The sequence below is a fragment of the Lissotriton helveticus genome, chromosome 3_2 (assembly GCF_964261635.1).
Source record: "Lissotriton helveticus chromosome 3_2, aLisHel1.1, whole genome shotgun sequence".
Taxonomy (NCBI): Eukaryota; Metazoa; Chordata; class Amphibia; order Caudata; family Salamandridae; genus Lissotriton; species Lissotriton helveticus.
The window spans coordinates 400,474,902-400,494,140 of NC_136062.1; the positions used below are offsets into that span (position 1 = coordinate 400,474,902).

Consider the following 19,239-nt stretch of genomic DNA (forward strand, 5'->3'; position numbering starts at 1 on the left):
AATGCTGCTAGGATCTGCAATTCGCTCCCCAGAAATCTCCATTGCAACCCCTTCTTCTCCTGCTTCAAACGGGTCCTCAAATCTCTACTGCTCAACAAATATTTCAATACGTAAACTAACTAATGTACGGTTCTCACGAGACTGTGGTCGGTTCCTTTCAGTTTCTTATCTGGTAAATAAATGCTGTACTATTATATACTTCTATTGACTTTTTTGCTAATACGTAACTGATGTATGGTTTCTACACTTTGTAACTTTTTCGACTCTTACGAGTCCCCTCATGTAATTCAAGTAAATGTGTACACATAACATGTAAAGCGCTCTGATACCTTCGGCTGTAGCTAGTGCTATATGAAAGTCAAATAAAATAAATGTGAGCATTGGTGGAGATGAGAGCACTATTTAGTGGGAAGGGAGTGGAATGACTTTGTGCATCCTAAAGATTACCTGGGAATTGTACGTAGGCTGCAGGCCCACTCATATGTAGGTCTGCTGGAATGTATTGAAAAAAAAACAGATTGGGATTGTAATAGATCATCAAACCTTAAAACAATGTTTCTGGACAAAATACTCCTAGGGAACATGAAAACTAGAAAGCGGAAATCACAGTACATAAAATCAGTGTATTCAATCCTTTAAAAATGTTTATGCATCAATACCAAACTAGAAAAAATATTGAAAACGTGCATAGAGAGTTTATGGTTGACACACAAAAATTAAAAATCACTCAGATTGGTAAATCACGTTTACGGTCAGAAAGAATTAGTATGTTACCACGTCTATACTACACCTGTCGAAACTACATTAAGGGTGCCACTCTGTAACCCTGCACATCAGAGTAAGTTTATAACGTATTGAACCAAACAAGAGGGGTGGGGGGGGGAATTATACGTGGCCTTTGTTGACTTGCGTACAGTATTTGATCTTTTCCCCCGGGCTAGACTCTGGAGAGTATTGAAAGAGATGGGTCTGCCGGCAAATCGTTTAGACATTTTAATCAGACTACATTCATCTAACGCAGCACAGGTTAGGTAGGGGGGAATAAGGGGGGAACACTCTTCCTCCTCAAGTCAGAAACCTTTTGACTTGTTTTATTTAAGACACTCAACATTAATATCTTTCTTCAACTCAATTTTTTTCCAGATTTTTCCAAATTCACTTTTTTTTGGGGTCCTTAACTTTTACCAGATAGTGAGTGATTTTGCTCTTCTTTCCCCCTCAGTGACTCACAATTGTTTTGGGGGAGGTGCTATGCATTACAATACAAACAAAATGTAGCACATGTTTCTCAGACCCAAAAAAGTATTTGGTGTTCTTTGAACACTCTTTTATTACTTTCGATTTTGCCATCATTTAGTATGGTTGGAATGCGAGCTGTACCATAAATTTGAAATCTTAAGAGCCCTGGATGTAAATTAGGATGAGACTTTGAAATCCCCCAGGATTTTACCCCTTCTTGATGTTCCTGGATCAAAGATTTTCAAAACATCCCTCAATTGAGGCAGAGCCCATATACTAGTCAGAGATCATAATTTGCTACATGGGTCTTGTACATCTAGTCTGATGTGCAAGACAGCACACATTGAGTTTTACCGGAAACCTCCCTGTCCAACGTTGAGTGAGACAGGGATGTGTGTTAGCCACTGTTCTTTTTACTCTTTTCATTAACGGAGTGGTTGATTTTTTAGATAGGGACGGCTGTGATGCCCCAAAATTGGCGTAAGAAGAGTGCCTGCATTATTCTTTGCAGATGGCACACTTTTAATCTCTAAATCACCGCAGGGTCTTCAACTACTCTTGAATGATTTTATACGGTTTTGTGAGGATAAGGGTCTGATTTTAAATGAGGCCAAAACTAAGTATATGATTAACAGAGGAAAGAATAAACCATCAAAAAGATCTCTATGGGCTGGTAGCACTAAACTGGAGCAAGTTGAAGTTTTTGACTATTCAGGTATCCTTCTGACTTCATTGATCCACTGGGGTGCCCATATTGAGAAAGTAAAGTTACAACTAGTTCACCAGTGTGCCTACATTAGTGAAATACGTAGGAAGACGGTTTAAGGTCCTGGGGAGAGCACTTTATGGTGAAGAGCTGTGGGGCACGGGTATCCCATCCCCATTTACAACTATTTAAAACCGCTTCCTGAGCTCACTGGTGGATCCTCCCTCTAGCTCCCCTCTTATATATGGACCTTGCCCACAGACAGCTGAAACACAAGTTGAACTATAAACTGTTAATGATCTGGTTTAGGCTATGGACAGTGGAAGAACTTGAAACATAAGAGTCTCTGTCAGATCTCTTTAAATTCCCCAAGGCAACATCGTTCAGGTGGTTCATTTCCTTACGGGAACTATTGGGGAGGTTGGAGATGGAGGTATTCTGGTCCAACCCAGAAAGTATGGTGCAAATTCCGAGGGCAAAGCTGAAAGAAATGTACTGGGAAATGACACTTGCAAAGGACCAGGCACAACCAGTGACTAGTTTGATTAATGAGTTTCTGAATTTTAAATCTGTCCCATTTTTTGAGTCAAATATTGATGAAATTGTTCATCTATGGCACGCAAACTTTTCCTACAGTTCTGTTATAAGACTGCCCACCAGACTGTTCTGTTCTAAGTGGTGCCATAGCGTTTTTTCTGATGATCTGTGCCCTGCGTGTAAAGTCTGCCAAGAATCCATTGTTCATCTAGTTTTCTTCTGTCCACATTATTAATCTCTGAGGAAAACATGGATATTCCCGCTGTGTAGACTTGCAGGTCCGCGTCACTATCTCGAGGTGATGAGAATCTTGTGCACTGACACTGTAAGAAAAATGGGGTATGGTCTCGCAAGATTCTGGCATGCATTGTGGATCAGGTGGGAGAAATTATCTGCATGAAGCACTTTATTCTCTTCGAAGTTGTTGTATCCTGTATTTTGCACAACTATTTTGTGAAATAATTTTTAACATATTTATCTGCAAATGTTTTATACTTCTGCTTTTATACTTGTGCTGCGTACTTTTTTGGAACTGTGTGATTGAAATAAAAGTTTTTTTAAAGTATTGAACCATAACATAATCCCTCTACATCGATTCTATTTCAATTTCTAGACATTATTTTCAATAGAAATTTTTAAGTTATCTATTTTTGTCTTAACTATAAGTGGTACCCAGTTATTTTGCTGTATTAAATGTTGCATTATAGGCTAAGTTTTATGTAACCCTAATACTTATCTTAATTGTTAATGTAGTTTAATTGCATTTATTTTGTTATCCATAACCTAATGATATTCCTATCCCTTAATATAACCTTACTACAACTCTAATCCTAAAAATATGTATTTTATTTTTCATTTTAAACACATAAATATTACTAAACCTAACCCTAAATAACTGAATTATTTTGTAAATATTTGTACATTTTCCCCTATACTACATTCATTATTTTAAAATCTTAAAAAATTAAAGCAGTTAACACAACTAAAAGTAGAAAACGGTAGTAAATTTCAAACATAATTTTTACTTAACGCTTAATTGCTTAATAAAAGTTTCCCTTGATTTTTATTTATACATTTCAGTCAGTCAGATATTTGTTATCTGGTTTATGCAACAGTAAAACTTGTATACAAATATATTAAATCAAACAGGAATAAAAAGGTCATTGCATGTTTAGCACTAGCTATATACAGGCCACATGAAACAATCTAAAAAAATCATTATGCACATTCCAGATGGGCAAAGGTAATAATAGAAGCAATGTGTTAAAGATCTCAGTCAATTTATACTAGATATAAATTCATGTAAATTACGTTAAAACTACATTAAATAGTCGATGAGTGCTGAATAAAGTGGTCCATATATGTAGAGCAAGTCACATTAAAAATTATTAAAAATTAAAATAAAGTGCCAATGTGTAACCTGAAAGTGCAATCTTAATACCATCCTCGCAAAACTTCATGTTTCCAAATGCTATATATCTTACATCTGAACATTGTTAAACATTGCTAAACAAGCTTTATAAAATTATTATCATAAAACGCCATACAATATATTATAAATAATAATTTCCCCACTATATTCCTTAATGGCACTGTAGTAGAACTGAATGTATATATCATTTGACATATATTCTGGTATGAAAAGCTGGAGGTAATACAAAGCTGGCCTGCATTTTCTGATACTCAAAACCCTTAATAATGGAATAATGAATTCTTTCCGTGGTTCAGAGTACAACTGACAGAAAAAAAAAAGTGCAGCATATTCTGGGGTGAATTAGAGTCACATGGACAACGTTCAAGGAGGGAGTCGCAATTTACTTTACTGGGGTAAGAGACTTATAGATGAGCAATGCTGAACCTAAATCTAATAACATAATACCTTTTGGATTGACAGAAAGAAAACAAAAGGTATGGCTCCGAGTGTTCACTGGTAAGCAGAGGCAAATATTCAACCACTCTCTCCTTGTCCAACTCAATATGTAACCTGCGCTCCCTTAATACAGTTAGAAGATTCAGCTTTAATTGAGATTTTGAAACAGTATCAATACGTTGTGGATTACAGAAACAGTCCACTCTCCCCATAAATTCAAGCTGCTTTTTGACACAACTAGCGATGGTATTTTATGCATGTGATCAAGACTCAAACAATCCTGTATTATTGCTCGGTTAAGTGCAGGTTCATTTTTTGACCAAAGGGAACGCCCTAACATAATTGGGGCAATTTGGATGTGATGTATTAAGGGGACCAAATCTAATTCCATATGACATAGTATGATTGGGAAGCTGATGGGTGACTGCCAGGAGACTTCTAAGAAAGGAGTTTTCTGTCTGCAAAAGTGAAGCATTAAAAAAGCCCCACACTCCTGCCCCAAACATGATAACAGAACAACAGCGCACAACGTAGATTAAAATTAGTGAATCAATTGGTTTAGATGCCAGTTTCCTTACAAACCTAAAAAATGCCATAAGAGTTTGGTCAAAACACCTTTTCCTACCCTCAATAAGGTGGTTCCAAGTGCCGCTTTGGACAAATGGGACACCTGAATAGGAAATGGTTGGTATGTGGAGCAGCTTGTCGTTGTTAATAAAACAAGACTTTAAAGGGGAACACGTTTTCCCAAGTGCCACAACATGTGACTTGGCTGTATTTATCTTTAGGCCCAAATCACTCATAAAATTATTGAATCTATTTAAATGTATTTTCAGGCCAACACCAGTTATAGAGATCAATACACATTCATCCGCATAAAGCAGATCTGGGGGGTTTCAAGAAACTACCCTTGGTACATCAGCAGCCCCCTGATTAAGCTAACTCTCAAGGTCATTGATATGTAAACAGAACAGAAAGGGGGCTAATAAGCACCCTTGCCTTACTCCACACCTCATATCTGACTCTCCCAGTCCCAGTCGCGGAGCAGTGATTTTCCTCACTCGCCAACGTCAAGTTGGTGAGCACGAGCGAGGAACATCCACCTCCCTGCAGGATTTCTCAACGCGTGCGATTAGATTTCTCAATGCGGATGGTTGAATTGAGAAAGCTACCGCTCGGGTAGAAAATCTACTCGAGCAGCCAGAAAAGAAGCATCGCCTTCTTGGTCTGTGCAAGGTGCCATTCGCGCTAATTTTACAGTGCGGGACAAACACCCGGTGCTGAAAATCAACGCACACGGCATGACCAAATGCACTCTGCCGCTTTCAGAACCCCACATAGCATGGCCGGAGTTTTTGGGTCACGTGGAACTCCGCCCAGGCCTAGCTTGTTAGCCATCAGAGTACTATTGTGGTGATTTGATATCTTCCAACCATAGTAATGATTTTATATGGAAACTTGGCAGATGTACGGACATGCTCCAGGTTTGTGTACGTGTATGATATAGACAACACGTGTTTTTATGCTGTTATTTTATTTATTTTGTTGCTCGTAACACAGGGCCTTTCTTAAAATGCAGGAATTTGCTGTGTAATTATGCCAATGACAGCTGATGACTGAAGTACACTTACATACATCTGTAATTAAAAGGCACCCACACTTCGTATATCATTGTGAGGAAAAGGTTTTTTCCTTAGAGAGCAATGCACGAGCTTAGCACCACTGTGAGTAGAAGGAGCCAGTGAAAACAATCAGTGCAGCTATCTTAAAGTTTGCATTGTTTGTTCCATTACAGTCCACCTTTTTGCTTCACTTTTGTGTGCAGCTCAGGGTGATGTATCGAAGTTTGAACAAAAATCTGCTCTCCATTATTGATGCTAACTGGTATATTGGGTCAATAAAGAAAGTCTGTTTGGGTGAGCTGTACTGAGTAGACGCAAGAAGTCCACTGTGGAAGGTGAGACAAGGCTCTGCCATTCATTGGTCTTGTTTCTCTCCAGAGTTCGCCTCAGCCCGGCAGCACGACAAATTCTGGACACACACGGAATCGATTGGAGCAGCGTGGTCCCCACTGGCCCTCGAGGGATAATCACCAAAGAGTGAGTACTCATCTCATCAATCATTACTAATCTGAAAACTGCCCCTCCGGATTTATGCTTCATTTTTTGAAAACAGACATTGATACTTTTTAACCAATGCGCCGAATCGCTTAGGAAACTGATCTATGTTAAAATAAAGCACACTATAACAGGGCAATACACAACAGTCTACCAAAGAGAGAACAGGTGTAATAACAATTTTTGCCTTAGCAAGTTGGATACCCTAAGACTACCTAACTGTATCACCAGTGACTAGCTGCTGACTTTAAAGGGGTTTTATTCACCTCCGCAACAGGTCTCCAACATCTAGGAGTACTTCTATGGCAACGCTACTCTTGTTTGACCAGACTTGGGTCAATGGCTGTCCACTGGTGGTTTCCTAAGCAAATATCTTTTTACTCAGGGAAGAGCTAAGGTATCTGTGTTCACTAGGAAACCTGTAGGTATCTCTGTTTACTTTCCCTGTCAATGCTGCAGCAGGAGTGCTACGGTCCAGCAGTAGGCTGGAATCCTTTATCCACACGTGTATTGAATATTTTTTACAAGAGGTGGGCTACTAGGTGGGAGTAAAGTGCCCCAGATATATTTCTAATTTGCATCATGCTGACTATAGGACAAATCCATGATGGAGAATTCTATAATAAGGAAAGAGATGTCAGAATCCTTAATGCAACTATTATCCCATACAATATCCCATACCATAATCTTAATCCTTTTTACTTGACGTTATATTTATTTAAATTGCAAATGTATTTTTTCATTTGGCCTACACATAATGCAACTTTCATTTTTCTTTTAATTTCAGGTTCTTCATTAATATATTTTTCATTCCGATTTCATTATTTTCACATGTTTTCTAGTAGGACATGGAATATGATGGCCTATTATGAAGGAAAGATTATGGCTTACAACTTTGCCTGAACTGCGGTCTATAAATTACAATTTTAGATGCCATTCACTAATGCTATATGCTGCAGATGCTGATAGTGTACCTTGTCAACTAAGAAAGTCAAAATCAATCCTTGTTTTCAAAGGTTGGGAAGGTTACTTGGTTGAGATTGTCTTCTTGTAACTAAAAAGAGTTGTTTGCAGTATTGTATATATGTTTAGCAGATTATTTAAGAACTACGAAAACATCTATAGTGTGAAGTGTCAAGTCCAGAAAATAGAGTATTGAAGACAGCATGTCAAGGATCAATGTGAAAATTAGGAATTCCACAATGAAACAATAGTACAATGAAAAATAAAAATTCCTGTTAGTAAAATACGAATCGGACTTTAGGTTAATAATAATGCAATAGTAGAGAACGCCAGACTGACAGAAATAAGTCACCGACCCTTACACTTACTCTGTATGTAATGTTACTAAGTTGGATCAAAAGAGGATGTGATGGACCTCTTTCATCAGACATTTAATACGCACCTACTCCAAGGAAGACTGCCAGAATCATGTATTTAATGTTTTGTGCAAATAGTGCATGTAGTACCTCTGCTGTGATAGTTTTAGTACCCCTGGGAAAAATGATACTGTGCCTGCCTCAAAGTTTCTTTGTCTATTGCATGTAGAATATACTTTTTTACACAGTTTCTTTTTGTAGTTTAAAGACATTCCTTGAGTTACAAGGAGAGACCAAACAGAAAGAAATGGTACTTACCTGACATTGATATGATGTTCTGTATATAGAACAATATGAGTCATTAGACTGATATCTGTTACCGCTCTCCCAAGGTTGCCATCTAACAAATAGGCTGGCTGGCAATAGATTCTAATCCCTAAGTATCGGAAGGTAACACCATAAAGTACCAAAGTATTAACTGGGCATGTTGGAGCGAACGGGAAAGACTTAGCGAAGTTAACCCCTAGAACAGAGTAGGCAGCAAAATCATTGTGCGTCTGAGCCAGTATATAGTGATCTGACTGCACGTTGCAGATATATAGGAGATTGTAAGCATATAAAGAAATTGCATGTGTTTCATCTCCCAGAGGGATGCTCCAGTCTGCACTGTGCGATCGAATAGAGGCTGCAAGGGCTTCTATAATTAGACAGAAGAGCAGCGGGGAAAGCTGGCATCCTTGGCGGATACCACAGCACATTGGGATTGTATTTGATATATAGGAGCCTGTCTTTACTCTGGACTTTTGGCACTGTATAGATCAGTCTGACCAATCGAAGGAATCGGCAACGCTCCCATAGCGAGGGAAGATGGCTAAAAGAAATTCCCATTCCAGAGAATCAAAGGCTTTCTCCACATCAAGTACCAAACACCTTGAGAGTGTGGAATTATTGGGATCCTGGAAGAAGCGTTGCAGATTCAGTGAGGTATTATGAGCTGGGATAAGCCCATTTTGGTCTGGGTTGACCAAAGACAGAACAAAGGGTGCCAGTAGGTTGGCGAGGATCTTGGCCAGTATTTTATAATCTGTGTTGAGTAAGAACCCAGGGCAGTAGGATCTTTGTCAGGTTTAGGTAGGGTGATTAGCATAGCCACGAGTAGTGACACAGGGAGAATGGAAGCCATGGGAGCGTCAGTGTATAAGGTGTGCAGGCGAGGAGCCAACGCCGGGGCATAGACCTAGTAGTATTTGGCAGGTTTGCCATCTGGTCCCCGAAGCCTTGACAGATGCCACGTCCCTAATGGCCTCTACGATCGCAAAGAGCGTGATTGGCTTATCTAGCGCCTCTCGTCGTGCAGGGGAGATGGTGGGTAATTGCATTGTGGAGAAATATTTTGCTACTAGGCACGAACGTGCTGAGGAAAGATAGCTGTCACATTAGTATTAGTTGAGCCTAGACTCGATTAATACTTTACCATGGGATTACTGCACAGGCTCTACATCGTACAGTACCATGCGGCCAGGTTGATAGTTGGGCCCCCAGTTCTGCCAACTATCTTCCATAGGAAAACATAGTAATGTTTTTCCTCTGTTTGACTAGTAATATCCTGTTCTGAATTTCTCAAAAGATTCTACAGAAAGGTTTGACCTTGCTAAAGATTTGTGCTGCTCAAACCACTTGTTAATAGGCTCTTGCTATGAGTAAGCTAGAATTGATAGGCTCTTGCTATGAGTAAGCTAGAATTGAGAGTACATCATTCTCACGCTTGGCCCCGAGCTATGGAAAACTCTTCCTCCTCAAGTCCGAAACCTTTTGACTTGTTTTATTTCAGTAAGACACTTGACATCAATGTCTGTCTTCAGCCCAATTTTGTCCAGATTTTTCCAAATGCACAATTTTTTTGGGGTCCTTTACTTTTATCAGCTAGTGAGTGATTTTGCTCTTCTTTCCCCCTCAGTGACTCACAATTGTTTTGGGGGAGGTGCTATGCATTACAATACAAACAAAACGTAGCACGAATTTCTGAGACCCAGACAATAATGTGGTGTTCAAGAACACTCTTTTATTACTTTCGATTTTGCCATCATTTAGTATGGTAGAAATGCTAGCTGAACCATACATTTGATATTTTAAGAGCCCTGGATTTAAATTAGGATGATACTTTCAATTCCCCCAGGATTTTACCCCTTCTTGATGTTTCTGGATCAAAGATTTTCAAAACAACCCTCAGTTGTAGCAGAGCCCATATACTAGTCAAAGACCATAAGTTGCTACATGGATCTTGTACATCTAGTCTAATGTGCAAGACAGCACAAATTGAGTTTTACAGTAAATGCAAGACATCACAACTGTCCTAAAAAAAATGCAACGCTTCATGAGACCCATACAGTGACCGGCAAAGCTCACCTCAACAATAAGACAAATTACATTTCAAGGGCTATTTACCATCTACCAGATGTGAAGAATGTTAATGATATTAGTGAGAATGATGGCGTCTTGTACTGCAAATGTTCACCTTCATATACCAATCTGTCTTAGTCTGTCTCCAAGCAATGGTGACAAGCGATGGGTTAGTAAGAAGATCAAGTGTAGTAGAAAACAGCACAAACTAAAATGGTGGAAATGTTATAATTTGTTACTAGGATAATTATTTATTGGCCCACAGACGCAAATCACCATTGCTACAGAGACATCCCTTATGGATTGGTAACACATTTAGACAACTTGATAGGTCAGGCCACCTTGACTCAACAACAGAAGCAAATGTATATCAAACTAATGGAACTAATCGTAGTACAGGTAACACTGAGAGCTTTTTTTTGCAATAAGTTTCAACAAAACAGGTCTCCACTGGAGAGACAATTCCACTACAATGTACTACATCCAAAAACGGAGGGACACAGACGTGCCCCAGCTATCAAGCATACCACAAATATGGCACTGGGACAGTTCCCTTCTAGTGGAACATCTAACAGAAGAGGACAACATCTTTGCAGACCTGTTAATTATGATGCATTAACAATAGCTTGAATATGAAAGAAATCCTCAAGCTCTGCTTCAGTACTTTCAAAATTGGGGTACACCAACAGTCGATCAATCAATAGGTATTTGTAGAGCATGACTTGTCAACCTGGGGGTGTCCAGGTGCTGTGCAGCAGGTGTTTTTCAAAAAGCCAGGTCTTAAGTTCCTTCCTGAAGTGGTACAGGAAGGGTGCAGTGCAGAGTTGGAGGGATAGGTTGTCCCAGGCTTTTGCGGCAAGGTGAGAAAAGGAGTGTCTTCCGATGCGGCTACAGCAGATCTGTGAAGTCTGTGCGAGGCGGGAGGAGCGAAGGTTTCTGTATGGTTCATGTAGTATGGGCCTATGCTGTGGAATACTTTGTAGGTGTGGGTCAAGAGCTTGAAATGGAATCTCTTCTGGATGGGGAGCCAGTTGAGGTATTTCAGGTGTTGAGATATGTGTGTCCTCTGGGGGAGGTTGAAAAGGAGTCTGGCTGCTGCGTTGGAGGTTTTGTTGGTTTGTAGTGCGTTGCCGAGTTGGCTGGTGATGAGGACCTGTGATACCATTTTCCTAGTGCTGATGGGGAGACCACTGAAGTTTTTTCGGAGCATGCAGGTCCTGTGGAAGCAGGCTTAGGCGACGGTGTTTACCTGGCATGGAGAGTTCATGGTGAGTTTGCAGTCTAGTACGATGCTGTGGTTTGGACATGGTCTTTCAGTGTGGGGGTAGGACCTAGCTCTATTGGCCACCAAGAGTCGTTCAATAGGGTGGTGTATCTGCAGAAGGTGAGAACTTCCATCTTGTCAGTGTCCAGTTTGAGGCAGTTGTCTCTCATCCATGTCGAAACGTTCATCATGCAGTTGTGGAAGTTGGTCGTTGTCTGTGTGGGATTGGCTGAGAGTGAGAGGACGAGTTGGGTGTCCTTGGCATTGAGATGATGCCGATTTTGTTTCATCTGACGATACTTACTAGTGATGATATATAGATGTTGAAGAAAGTGGGGCTGGGGGACAAGCCCTGGGGAACTCCACTGATATCACTCTTTGGGTGCGAGGTGAAGGGGGAGGCAGACTTTATGGGTGCGACCTGTGAGGAAGGATACCAGCCATTAGAGTGCGCCATCTGTGATTCCGATTTGGCGAAGTCGCTGGATGAGTGTGGTGGGAAACGGTGTTGAAAGCTGCGTAGAGTTCCTGGAGCATGAGAGAGGCCATTCCCCTTTACAGAGTAGGGCTCGGATGGCAGCTATTGCTGCGATAAGGGCTGTCTCTGTGCAGTGGGTGACTCTAAAGCCTGGTGGGGTGGGGATCCAGGAACTGGTTTCTTTCCAGATGATTAGTGAGTTTGATGTTGATAGCTTTTATCCAGAACTTTGGCGGGGACTCTGGGGTCTGCTTGTCTTGTGGAGGGGTCTGACCTCCACATGCTACCATGCATCAGGGAAGATGGTTGTTGCGATGGTGGCATTGATGATGGTGAGCTGGTGGCTGATCCCGTTGCTTCCCGGTTGAAGATCTGATGTCGGCAGGGGTCGGTGAGTATTCCAGAGTGGATTGATTTGATCAGGGTGGTAGTAGTTGGTGTGCTGAGTTGTTACCATGTAGTTAGCGGGTGGTTGCTGGTTGTGTTTGATCGGTTGCTGAGTATGTCAGAGGGTTGCGGTTTGAGGCTTGTGTAGATGGTTGCTATTTTATTTTGGAAGTGATCAGCGAGGTAGTCGCACAGTTCTTGTGAGAGATGGATGATGTTTACTGTGTCTGAGGGGCAGCAGAATTCTGTGCTGATGGTGAAGAGCTCCTTGAATTTGTTGCCGCTGGTCTCGTTGCGAAATGTGAGAGACTCCTTCTTTGTGACTTTGAACTGGCGATGGTAGCTGTTGAGGGTTGCTTTATATGTGGCTTTGTCAGTGTCAATCTTGCTGGTTCACCATTTCCTTTCTACTTGTGTACATTCGGTGTGTACCAGCTGGCTCGTTTGGTGGGTCTGTTCCTTTTAGGAAGTTTGATGTGGGCGACTTGGTTGGCTACATTGGTGATCCTGGTGTTGAAGTTATCTACCATTTGGTCCATGTTGGTTGTGTTGTTTGGCTGGGTGATGCTGAGGGCATCTGTCCATTGCTGCTGAGTTACTTTGCTCCAGCTGCGGTAGGGTGGATTGTCTTGGGTGGGAGTGGTGCATGGTGGGCAGGCAAGGATGAATCTTATGATTATGTGGTCTATCCAGGTGAGTTCTGTTGTGTGGCTGTAGCTGATTTGGTAGGTGGATGTGAAGATGTGGCCTAGCGTGGGTGGGTTCAATGATGATCTGTTTGAGGCCAATGCTTTCTAGTCTTTCCAGGTCGGTGGTGTTGGTCATCCAGGTGGAAGTTGAGGTTGCAAAGAAAGATCTAGTGTTCGGATTTGACCACAAGAGGGGTGATGAATTCCGCTATGGTGTCGCTGAGGCTGGTCCGTGGTACCGGCGGTCTGTAAGTGAGGGTGCCTCTGATGGTGGTTTTGGTGCCGTTGTGGAGCTAGTAGTTCATGTGTTTTATTGTGGGCGTGGTGTCATCATTGCTGATGGTGTAGGTGATGGATTCCTTGTGTGTGATAGCGGTGCAACCGCCATGTCTGTTTGGCATGGTCTTGGTGTTTCATCTTGTACCCCGTGGTGGTTGCAGTGGCGATGGCAGGGGCCGATGTGGGGGTGAGAAGGTTGAAGGTTACGGAGATGAAGGTTACGTCCGTGGCAAGGGTGGAGATGGTGTCCCAGATCTCGGTGGCGTGTTTGCAGAGTGTTCTGGCGTTGATCAGGCGGCTGTTGAGTTGAGTCGGAGGGGTGACTGCTTCTGTGGTTAGTGTTGTGCTGTTCAGCGGGTTGGTGATTGTGTTGAAGTGACAGTGTATGTAAGTGAACAGTCCTGCCGTGGTCCTTGGTAAAGCGTGGCAGCAGTGGTTGGTGCATGCAGGGATACGGAGCTGTGCAGTGGAGTACCTGTGGGATTGGTGGTGGCCAGGGTTCCTAGCGCTGGGTTTGCCTTTGGCGCTCCAGTGGCACGCTCACGCTGCAGCCTCCATTAAGTAGCCCTGGTAGGTGGGAGGGGCTGTCAAGAGTGGGGAGGATAAACCGGCACAGATGGGACTGGCAAGTACGGGCTGGGGGTTGAGAAACGGTGACAAAACCAGCTAAAGCACTGACAAAACACAGAAAAAGCAAACAATTGGCAGATATCATGCAGACAAACGGGTGAGTATTGCAAAACAATTGGGCACAAATCAAGAAGGCAAATAGGGAGAGTATAACAAAAACAATTGGGCACAAAACAATGGGACAGTTGGGTGAATGCAGCTAAACAATTGGGCTTTCAATACCAGGATTACACTAGAGGTGATGCAGGAGGCTAGTGCTTGAACTAGGTTCCGTGTGGTTCAGAGAGCCGGGTTGGCACCTCTGACCCACTCGACCGGTGGTGGAAGTGGTGACCAAGACCAAGGGGTGACAGGCTGCTGCCTTAACAAAATCATGAATATGAAATGAATCCTCAAGTATTGCTTCAGCACTTTAAAAGTTGGGAAACGCACACAGTTGTACGTTTCCCCACCAAAAATAATGCAAAATGCCCAAGCTTTGCCTCTTGATATCCACATCCATATTAAATGGGCAATGTTCTATGGGTGAATTAATCGTTTTGATCCTGCTTTTCCTCCTGTACCACTGATTTCATAGTAGGGAGGAAAATGAAACTGACATCCATGCGGCTCGTCCTAATTGCTCCCACTATGGCCAGACTACCATAGTACTCCATGCAGCTGGAAGTGTCCAGTCATCCACGCAGGAAGCTACCCCTCTTTGCAGACCTTTTAACTCAGAACGAGGGGAAGCTGCAACACGGAAATCTCAAGACACGGAATCTTGCAACTTTGCATCAAAGGTTCAGAATCCGGCTATCTTCAACTTCCTGCAGTGTGTGCTCATTCTGAAGGTGGTTTAGATCAACGGTAAACGCATGTTAGGCTGCCAGATGGAAAAGATGTGTGTGCTACTGTCTCATTAAGAACATTCAGCCTCTTCACTCTTCTGTACAAGACATCATTTGTTATTTACGGCATTCTCAGAAATGAGTCCTAGCATACACCGCCATTCAGCTTCGTTTGGCTGCTCTTGCAGCTTACATTCATAGTAGACAACAGAAGTCTCTATTCAAGCTCCCAGTTGTCAAGGTCTTCATGGAAGGTCTCTTAAATAAGAATGTGTCCACAAGGAACACCACCTGTCGTTTAATGGGAGCTGTACGTCGTTATTACAAATCTCATCTAGCCCCCTATTGAGTAATTTCATTCTCCTCGACTGCTGTTTCTTTTGTGGAAAAGTAGGATTCCTCGCTGCGCTCACTTCTTTGCGTAGAGTCAGTGAAATGCAAGCCCTAACTATGGAGTAGTTAATATTCATGTCCACAAAGATCAGGTTGTTCTCAGGTCAAATTCTTACTTTCTTCCTAAGGTCATATCCCATCCCATGTTAATCAAACTATTATTGGTCTCCACAATCTCAGTCAGTTCGCAAGGTACCACTTTAGGGAGCAGGGCACTGCATTCCTGAGGTCCAACTCACACAAACTGTTCTGCATGCCCCGCTTCAACAAGGCCCGCCTGGGAGGCAGATCCTCCACAGTGGGGACGGCTAAGTGATGGCACTCCTTGCCAAGTGAATTACGAAACATAGAGCAAGAACCTCTTTTTAGGAAACTAGTTAAGACCTGGCTCTTTACGGCAGACTAATTGCCCCGGGCCTCGCTTTTTGGTTTTCCATCTGCATACTGCCGATCGCTTTAGCGACGTGACACCTCTGTTTGAGGTAGCTGTTGCGCTTTACAAGTGTCTGTATTATTATTATTATTATTATTATTATTATTATTAGTATTATTATTCCAGTCTTTGCAAAGCATGCGATCTACAGCTACACATGTTGCTAACGGAAAATGTTACTTACCTGTAACACACACGCCGAGGGCTTACCGGCGTTTCCTTGTGGCTGCTGTTGACACTGCTGTTTTCGTCTACAACTAGCCGCACCCGCTCCGCGGGTGCCGCGTCGCTGTTGGGGGCTAGTGTGGCTGTTGGGAGCACGTTTGCTCACAGCTTTTAAAGAAGGACTCGAGGGAGCAGGGACTACGCTCACACCATCAGCGCCGCTGCAGGGACTCACCTAACCAGGAGCCCCTGCTTTCCGGCACACCTGCTGACCTGTTGCCCCTCCCACCCCTCGCTCAGAGGGTGAAAAGCGCTCGAACCCTTCGTCTCAGCGGGACACACACACGCCGAGGGCTTACCGGCGTTTCCTTGTGGTTGCTGTTGACACTGCTGTTTTCGTCTACAACTAGCCGCACCCGCTCCGCGGGTGCCGCGTCGCTGTTGGGGGCTAGTGTGGCTGTTGGGAGCACGTTTGCTCACAGCTTTTAAAGAAGGACTCGAGGGAGCAGGGACTACGCTCACACCATCAGCCCCGCTGCAGGGACTCACCTAACCAGGAGCCCCTGCTTTCCGGCACACCTGCTGACCTGTTGCCCCTCCCACCCCTCGCTTCACGCCCCCATAAAGGGACGCCCCTTCCCCGCTGTGCGGGAGCACGCGGGAGCATCGCGGGAGAAGCCCGGGCAAAGGGCGGGCCGTCTGTGGCCGTCCGGGGCAGGAGGAGGCAGGGCTGGGCCACCCCTCTTACATCCACTGCAACAGGCCCTAGTTCGTGGTGCTTCATTGTGGGCCCGGAATCCAGCATGTCAACCCGTTCCGGTAAGGCCTTGAGGGGTGGCGGTGAAAGTGCCCCAGGGGGTGCCATGTTCGGTTCTATGGACAAATTTCTCACCAGGGTGGCGGCTGTTATTGACAATGAGATCGCCATATCAGAACGGCGCCTCTCTTTTGACTTCCCCCCTTCAAAATGTCCTGCTTCGGCACTAGAGATGTCCTCACCAATCTCCATTTCCCCTGCACCCTTGCTTGGGGATTTACCTGGGGACTCTCATATTGCACCACTAGAGATTGGAACAGATGGGGTAGAAAGTTTGCTGATTGATCCTCACCTCATCAGCCCTTGTACCGTGGTTGTAGAGTCCCGCCCCGACCTTCCCACAGCCGGTTCTCCTGGTATTCAGTCCCAATACTGCTCTGACGCTCCCACACCCGACCCTCAACTTCCGCCCAAGACCCGATCTATCCAGGGGCCTATGAAAAGGAAAGGGAAAAGGGCGACCATCATCCGAAAGGGCTGCCACCCCACGCTTATTAAGCACGCCAGGTATCAGCCCCACAGGGGCTCCACACTCCCAGGTGCCGGAGGATCTGCACCACTTGGGAACTCTAATGCCCCTCCAATCGTAGCTGACACAGTGCTACCCCCCCTGCTGGTCCCAGCAGTTCCTGACCTAGCCAACGAGGGTCTCTTTCTGGAGCCAATCGAGAAACTGGTCAGGTCTCTTTTGGTACCACTGATACACCAAGTCAAAAGTTTGGGGGACAGGCTTGACCGTTTTGAACAGGTTACCAGGGACAATTTCTTTTCCCTGAAAACCCTGTTCAAATTACAGCCGAAGCCCAGCGAGGATAGGACAGATAGGAACACTGGGAAAGAGGCTTTAGTGAGTCATTCTCTAGGAGAACAGTCGACACAGCCGCCCAAGAAACCAGCTTCTGGGAAGGCTTCCTCGGTCGCCTCCCAGGATGGCCCGAGGCAGACAAGGCCGAATGTCTCCACCCATGCTGCCCAAGTGCATGCCATCCCTCCCCCAGTGGTAACAACCCCTGTGCCTAACCTAGGGCAAAGGAAACATCAGAAGGGAGGGACGGGTCCAACTTCACAACCTGGGGCCGCTTTACACGCCAAAACTGGTGGTGCAGCGACAACCCTTAAGGCTAAACCCACCACCCTTCCGCCCAAAAATCCTTCTCCATTGGCTTTTTCGCAGAAACCTATACGAAAGTGTCCCCCAGTTAACCTCCCCCCTGAGTGTCACCCGTTTGTTGTTGTCCTTACCAAAGTCCCCCCTATTAGGAATACCCAGCAGGAAAATCATCAGGCGCTTAAGAATAAGGTCATCCATTGGCTGAAAATCAACAGGCCCCTCGCTCCGGGAGTGGATGGCATTATTCTTGGCGTACGCAGGGTGGGATGGATTGGACACGGGAAAAAATCTCTTGAAGGGGATTGCGTGGTGGTTAATTTCCAAGACGCAAGAGTCGCCCATTTGATATGCTCTCAAGGGCGATCCACGGCTGGAACGGGTGTCGATGCAGTCGACTTAACATTCTTCTACCCACGGACTATCACGACCACTCCTACCATCCATCTTGGACAACTCCCCTATAACAGCAGTTCTGGGGGTCAATTTTTCGTAGAAAACATCGTCCACGGTCATCCTTCCCCGGGAGTCTTCTCACAGCAGTTATATCCAGCTCCAGTGACACAGAATTGGGGCTCCTGGGGTTGCTGACTCTGTGACGCTCCTGGGGCGGCCCTTGTGGTTTTGAGTCCTGCTGCTGAGCCTACACCCCTCCTTAAAACCTGTAGCCCCTCGACCACATCACAAAGCCAGGCTACTGCCGAGGTTGTAAAAGAGCAAGGGGAGACCGGGGCATCCTCTGACCTTTTGGTTAACCTTCCTGGTGTGGGTGTTGTGGACACGCTGTACCCTGTCGAGGACTGTAGCATTACGGCTGTGACGGACCCCCCGATTAGGGTTTTCAGCTGGAATGTGGCGGGCCTCGAGAGGAAGCTAGCGCAGCCGGACTGGAACGCGCTAGTGGAACAACACTCCATATGCCTGTTCCAGGAAACCTGGAGTGGGGTGCCCCTGCATAAGGCAGGATATTCCACCCACTTTTTGCCGGCAGTTCTTAGTGCAACTGGTAGGGGCCGCCCTTCGGGTGGCCTCTTAATTTGGGTGGCTTCAGAACTCAACTGCAGGGTGGTGGAGCAGGATACCAAATGCCCGGATCTCCTTAACATATTGCTGAAAAATCCCCAGGGCCGAGTCATCTTAAATATTTTTAACATTTACGCCCGAGGCACAAAGGGGGGTAGAGAATCCCCAGTAATAGCCTGTTTGGAAGCCCAGCTTCGCTCGTCACCTCACAGGTCTTGTACCTTGTTGGCGGGCGATTTCAATTGTTCCTTTGAGCCCCTGGACCTCGAAATTCTAACTGATCAAGAGGAACACGACATCAGGTGGGGGATCCCGTCCCTTGAACTCAGCCCCATCAAAAAGTGGACAGAAGTTGCCCTCCAGATCAACTCACTAGCTATGGAGTTTGGCCTGAGGGCTGCCAATGGCAGGACCAGGTCCGATAAAGCAGGGGCCCATACCTACAATAGGCCAGGGCATACGTCACGGATTGATTATTTTCTCCTTGACATACACCTGTGGAGCACGGTGGAGGACATGGTGATTATACCATCCGTCGAGAGTGATCACAACCTC

General features: G+C 44.5%; 1 protein-coding gene across 2 annotated transcripts in view; it reads left to right on the forward strand.

The window, feature by feature from the left end:
* Positions 1 to 19,239, forward strand: part of PDHX (pyruvate dehydrogenase complex component X) — a 752,141-nt gene that overhangs the window by 497,086 nt on the left and 235,816 nt on the right. For both annotated transcript variants that reach the window (XM_078684319.1, XM_078684320.1), the window contains exon 6: positions 6,353 to 6,451. In XM_078684319.1, the coding sequence (XP_078540445.1) occupies positions 6,353 to 6,451 (99 nt within the window). The remainder of the gene's footprint in view (positions 1 to 6,352; positions 6,452 to 19,239) is intronic.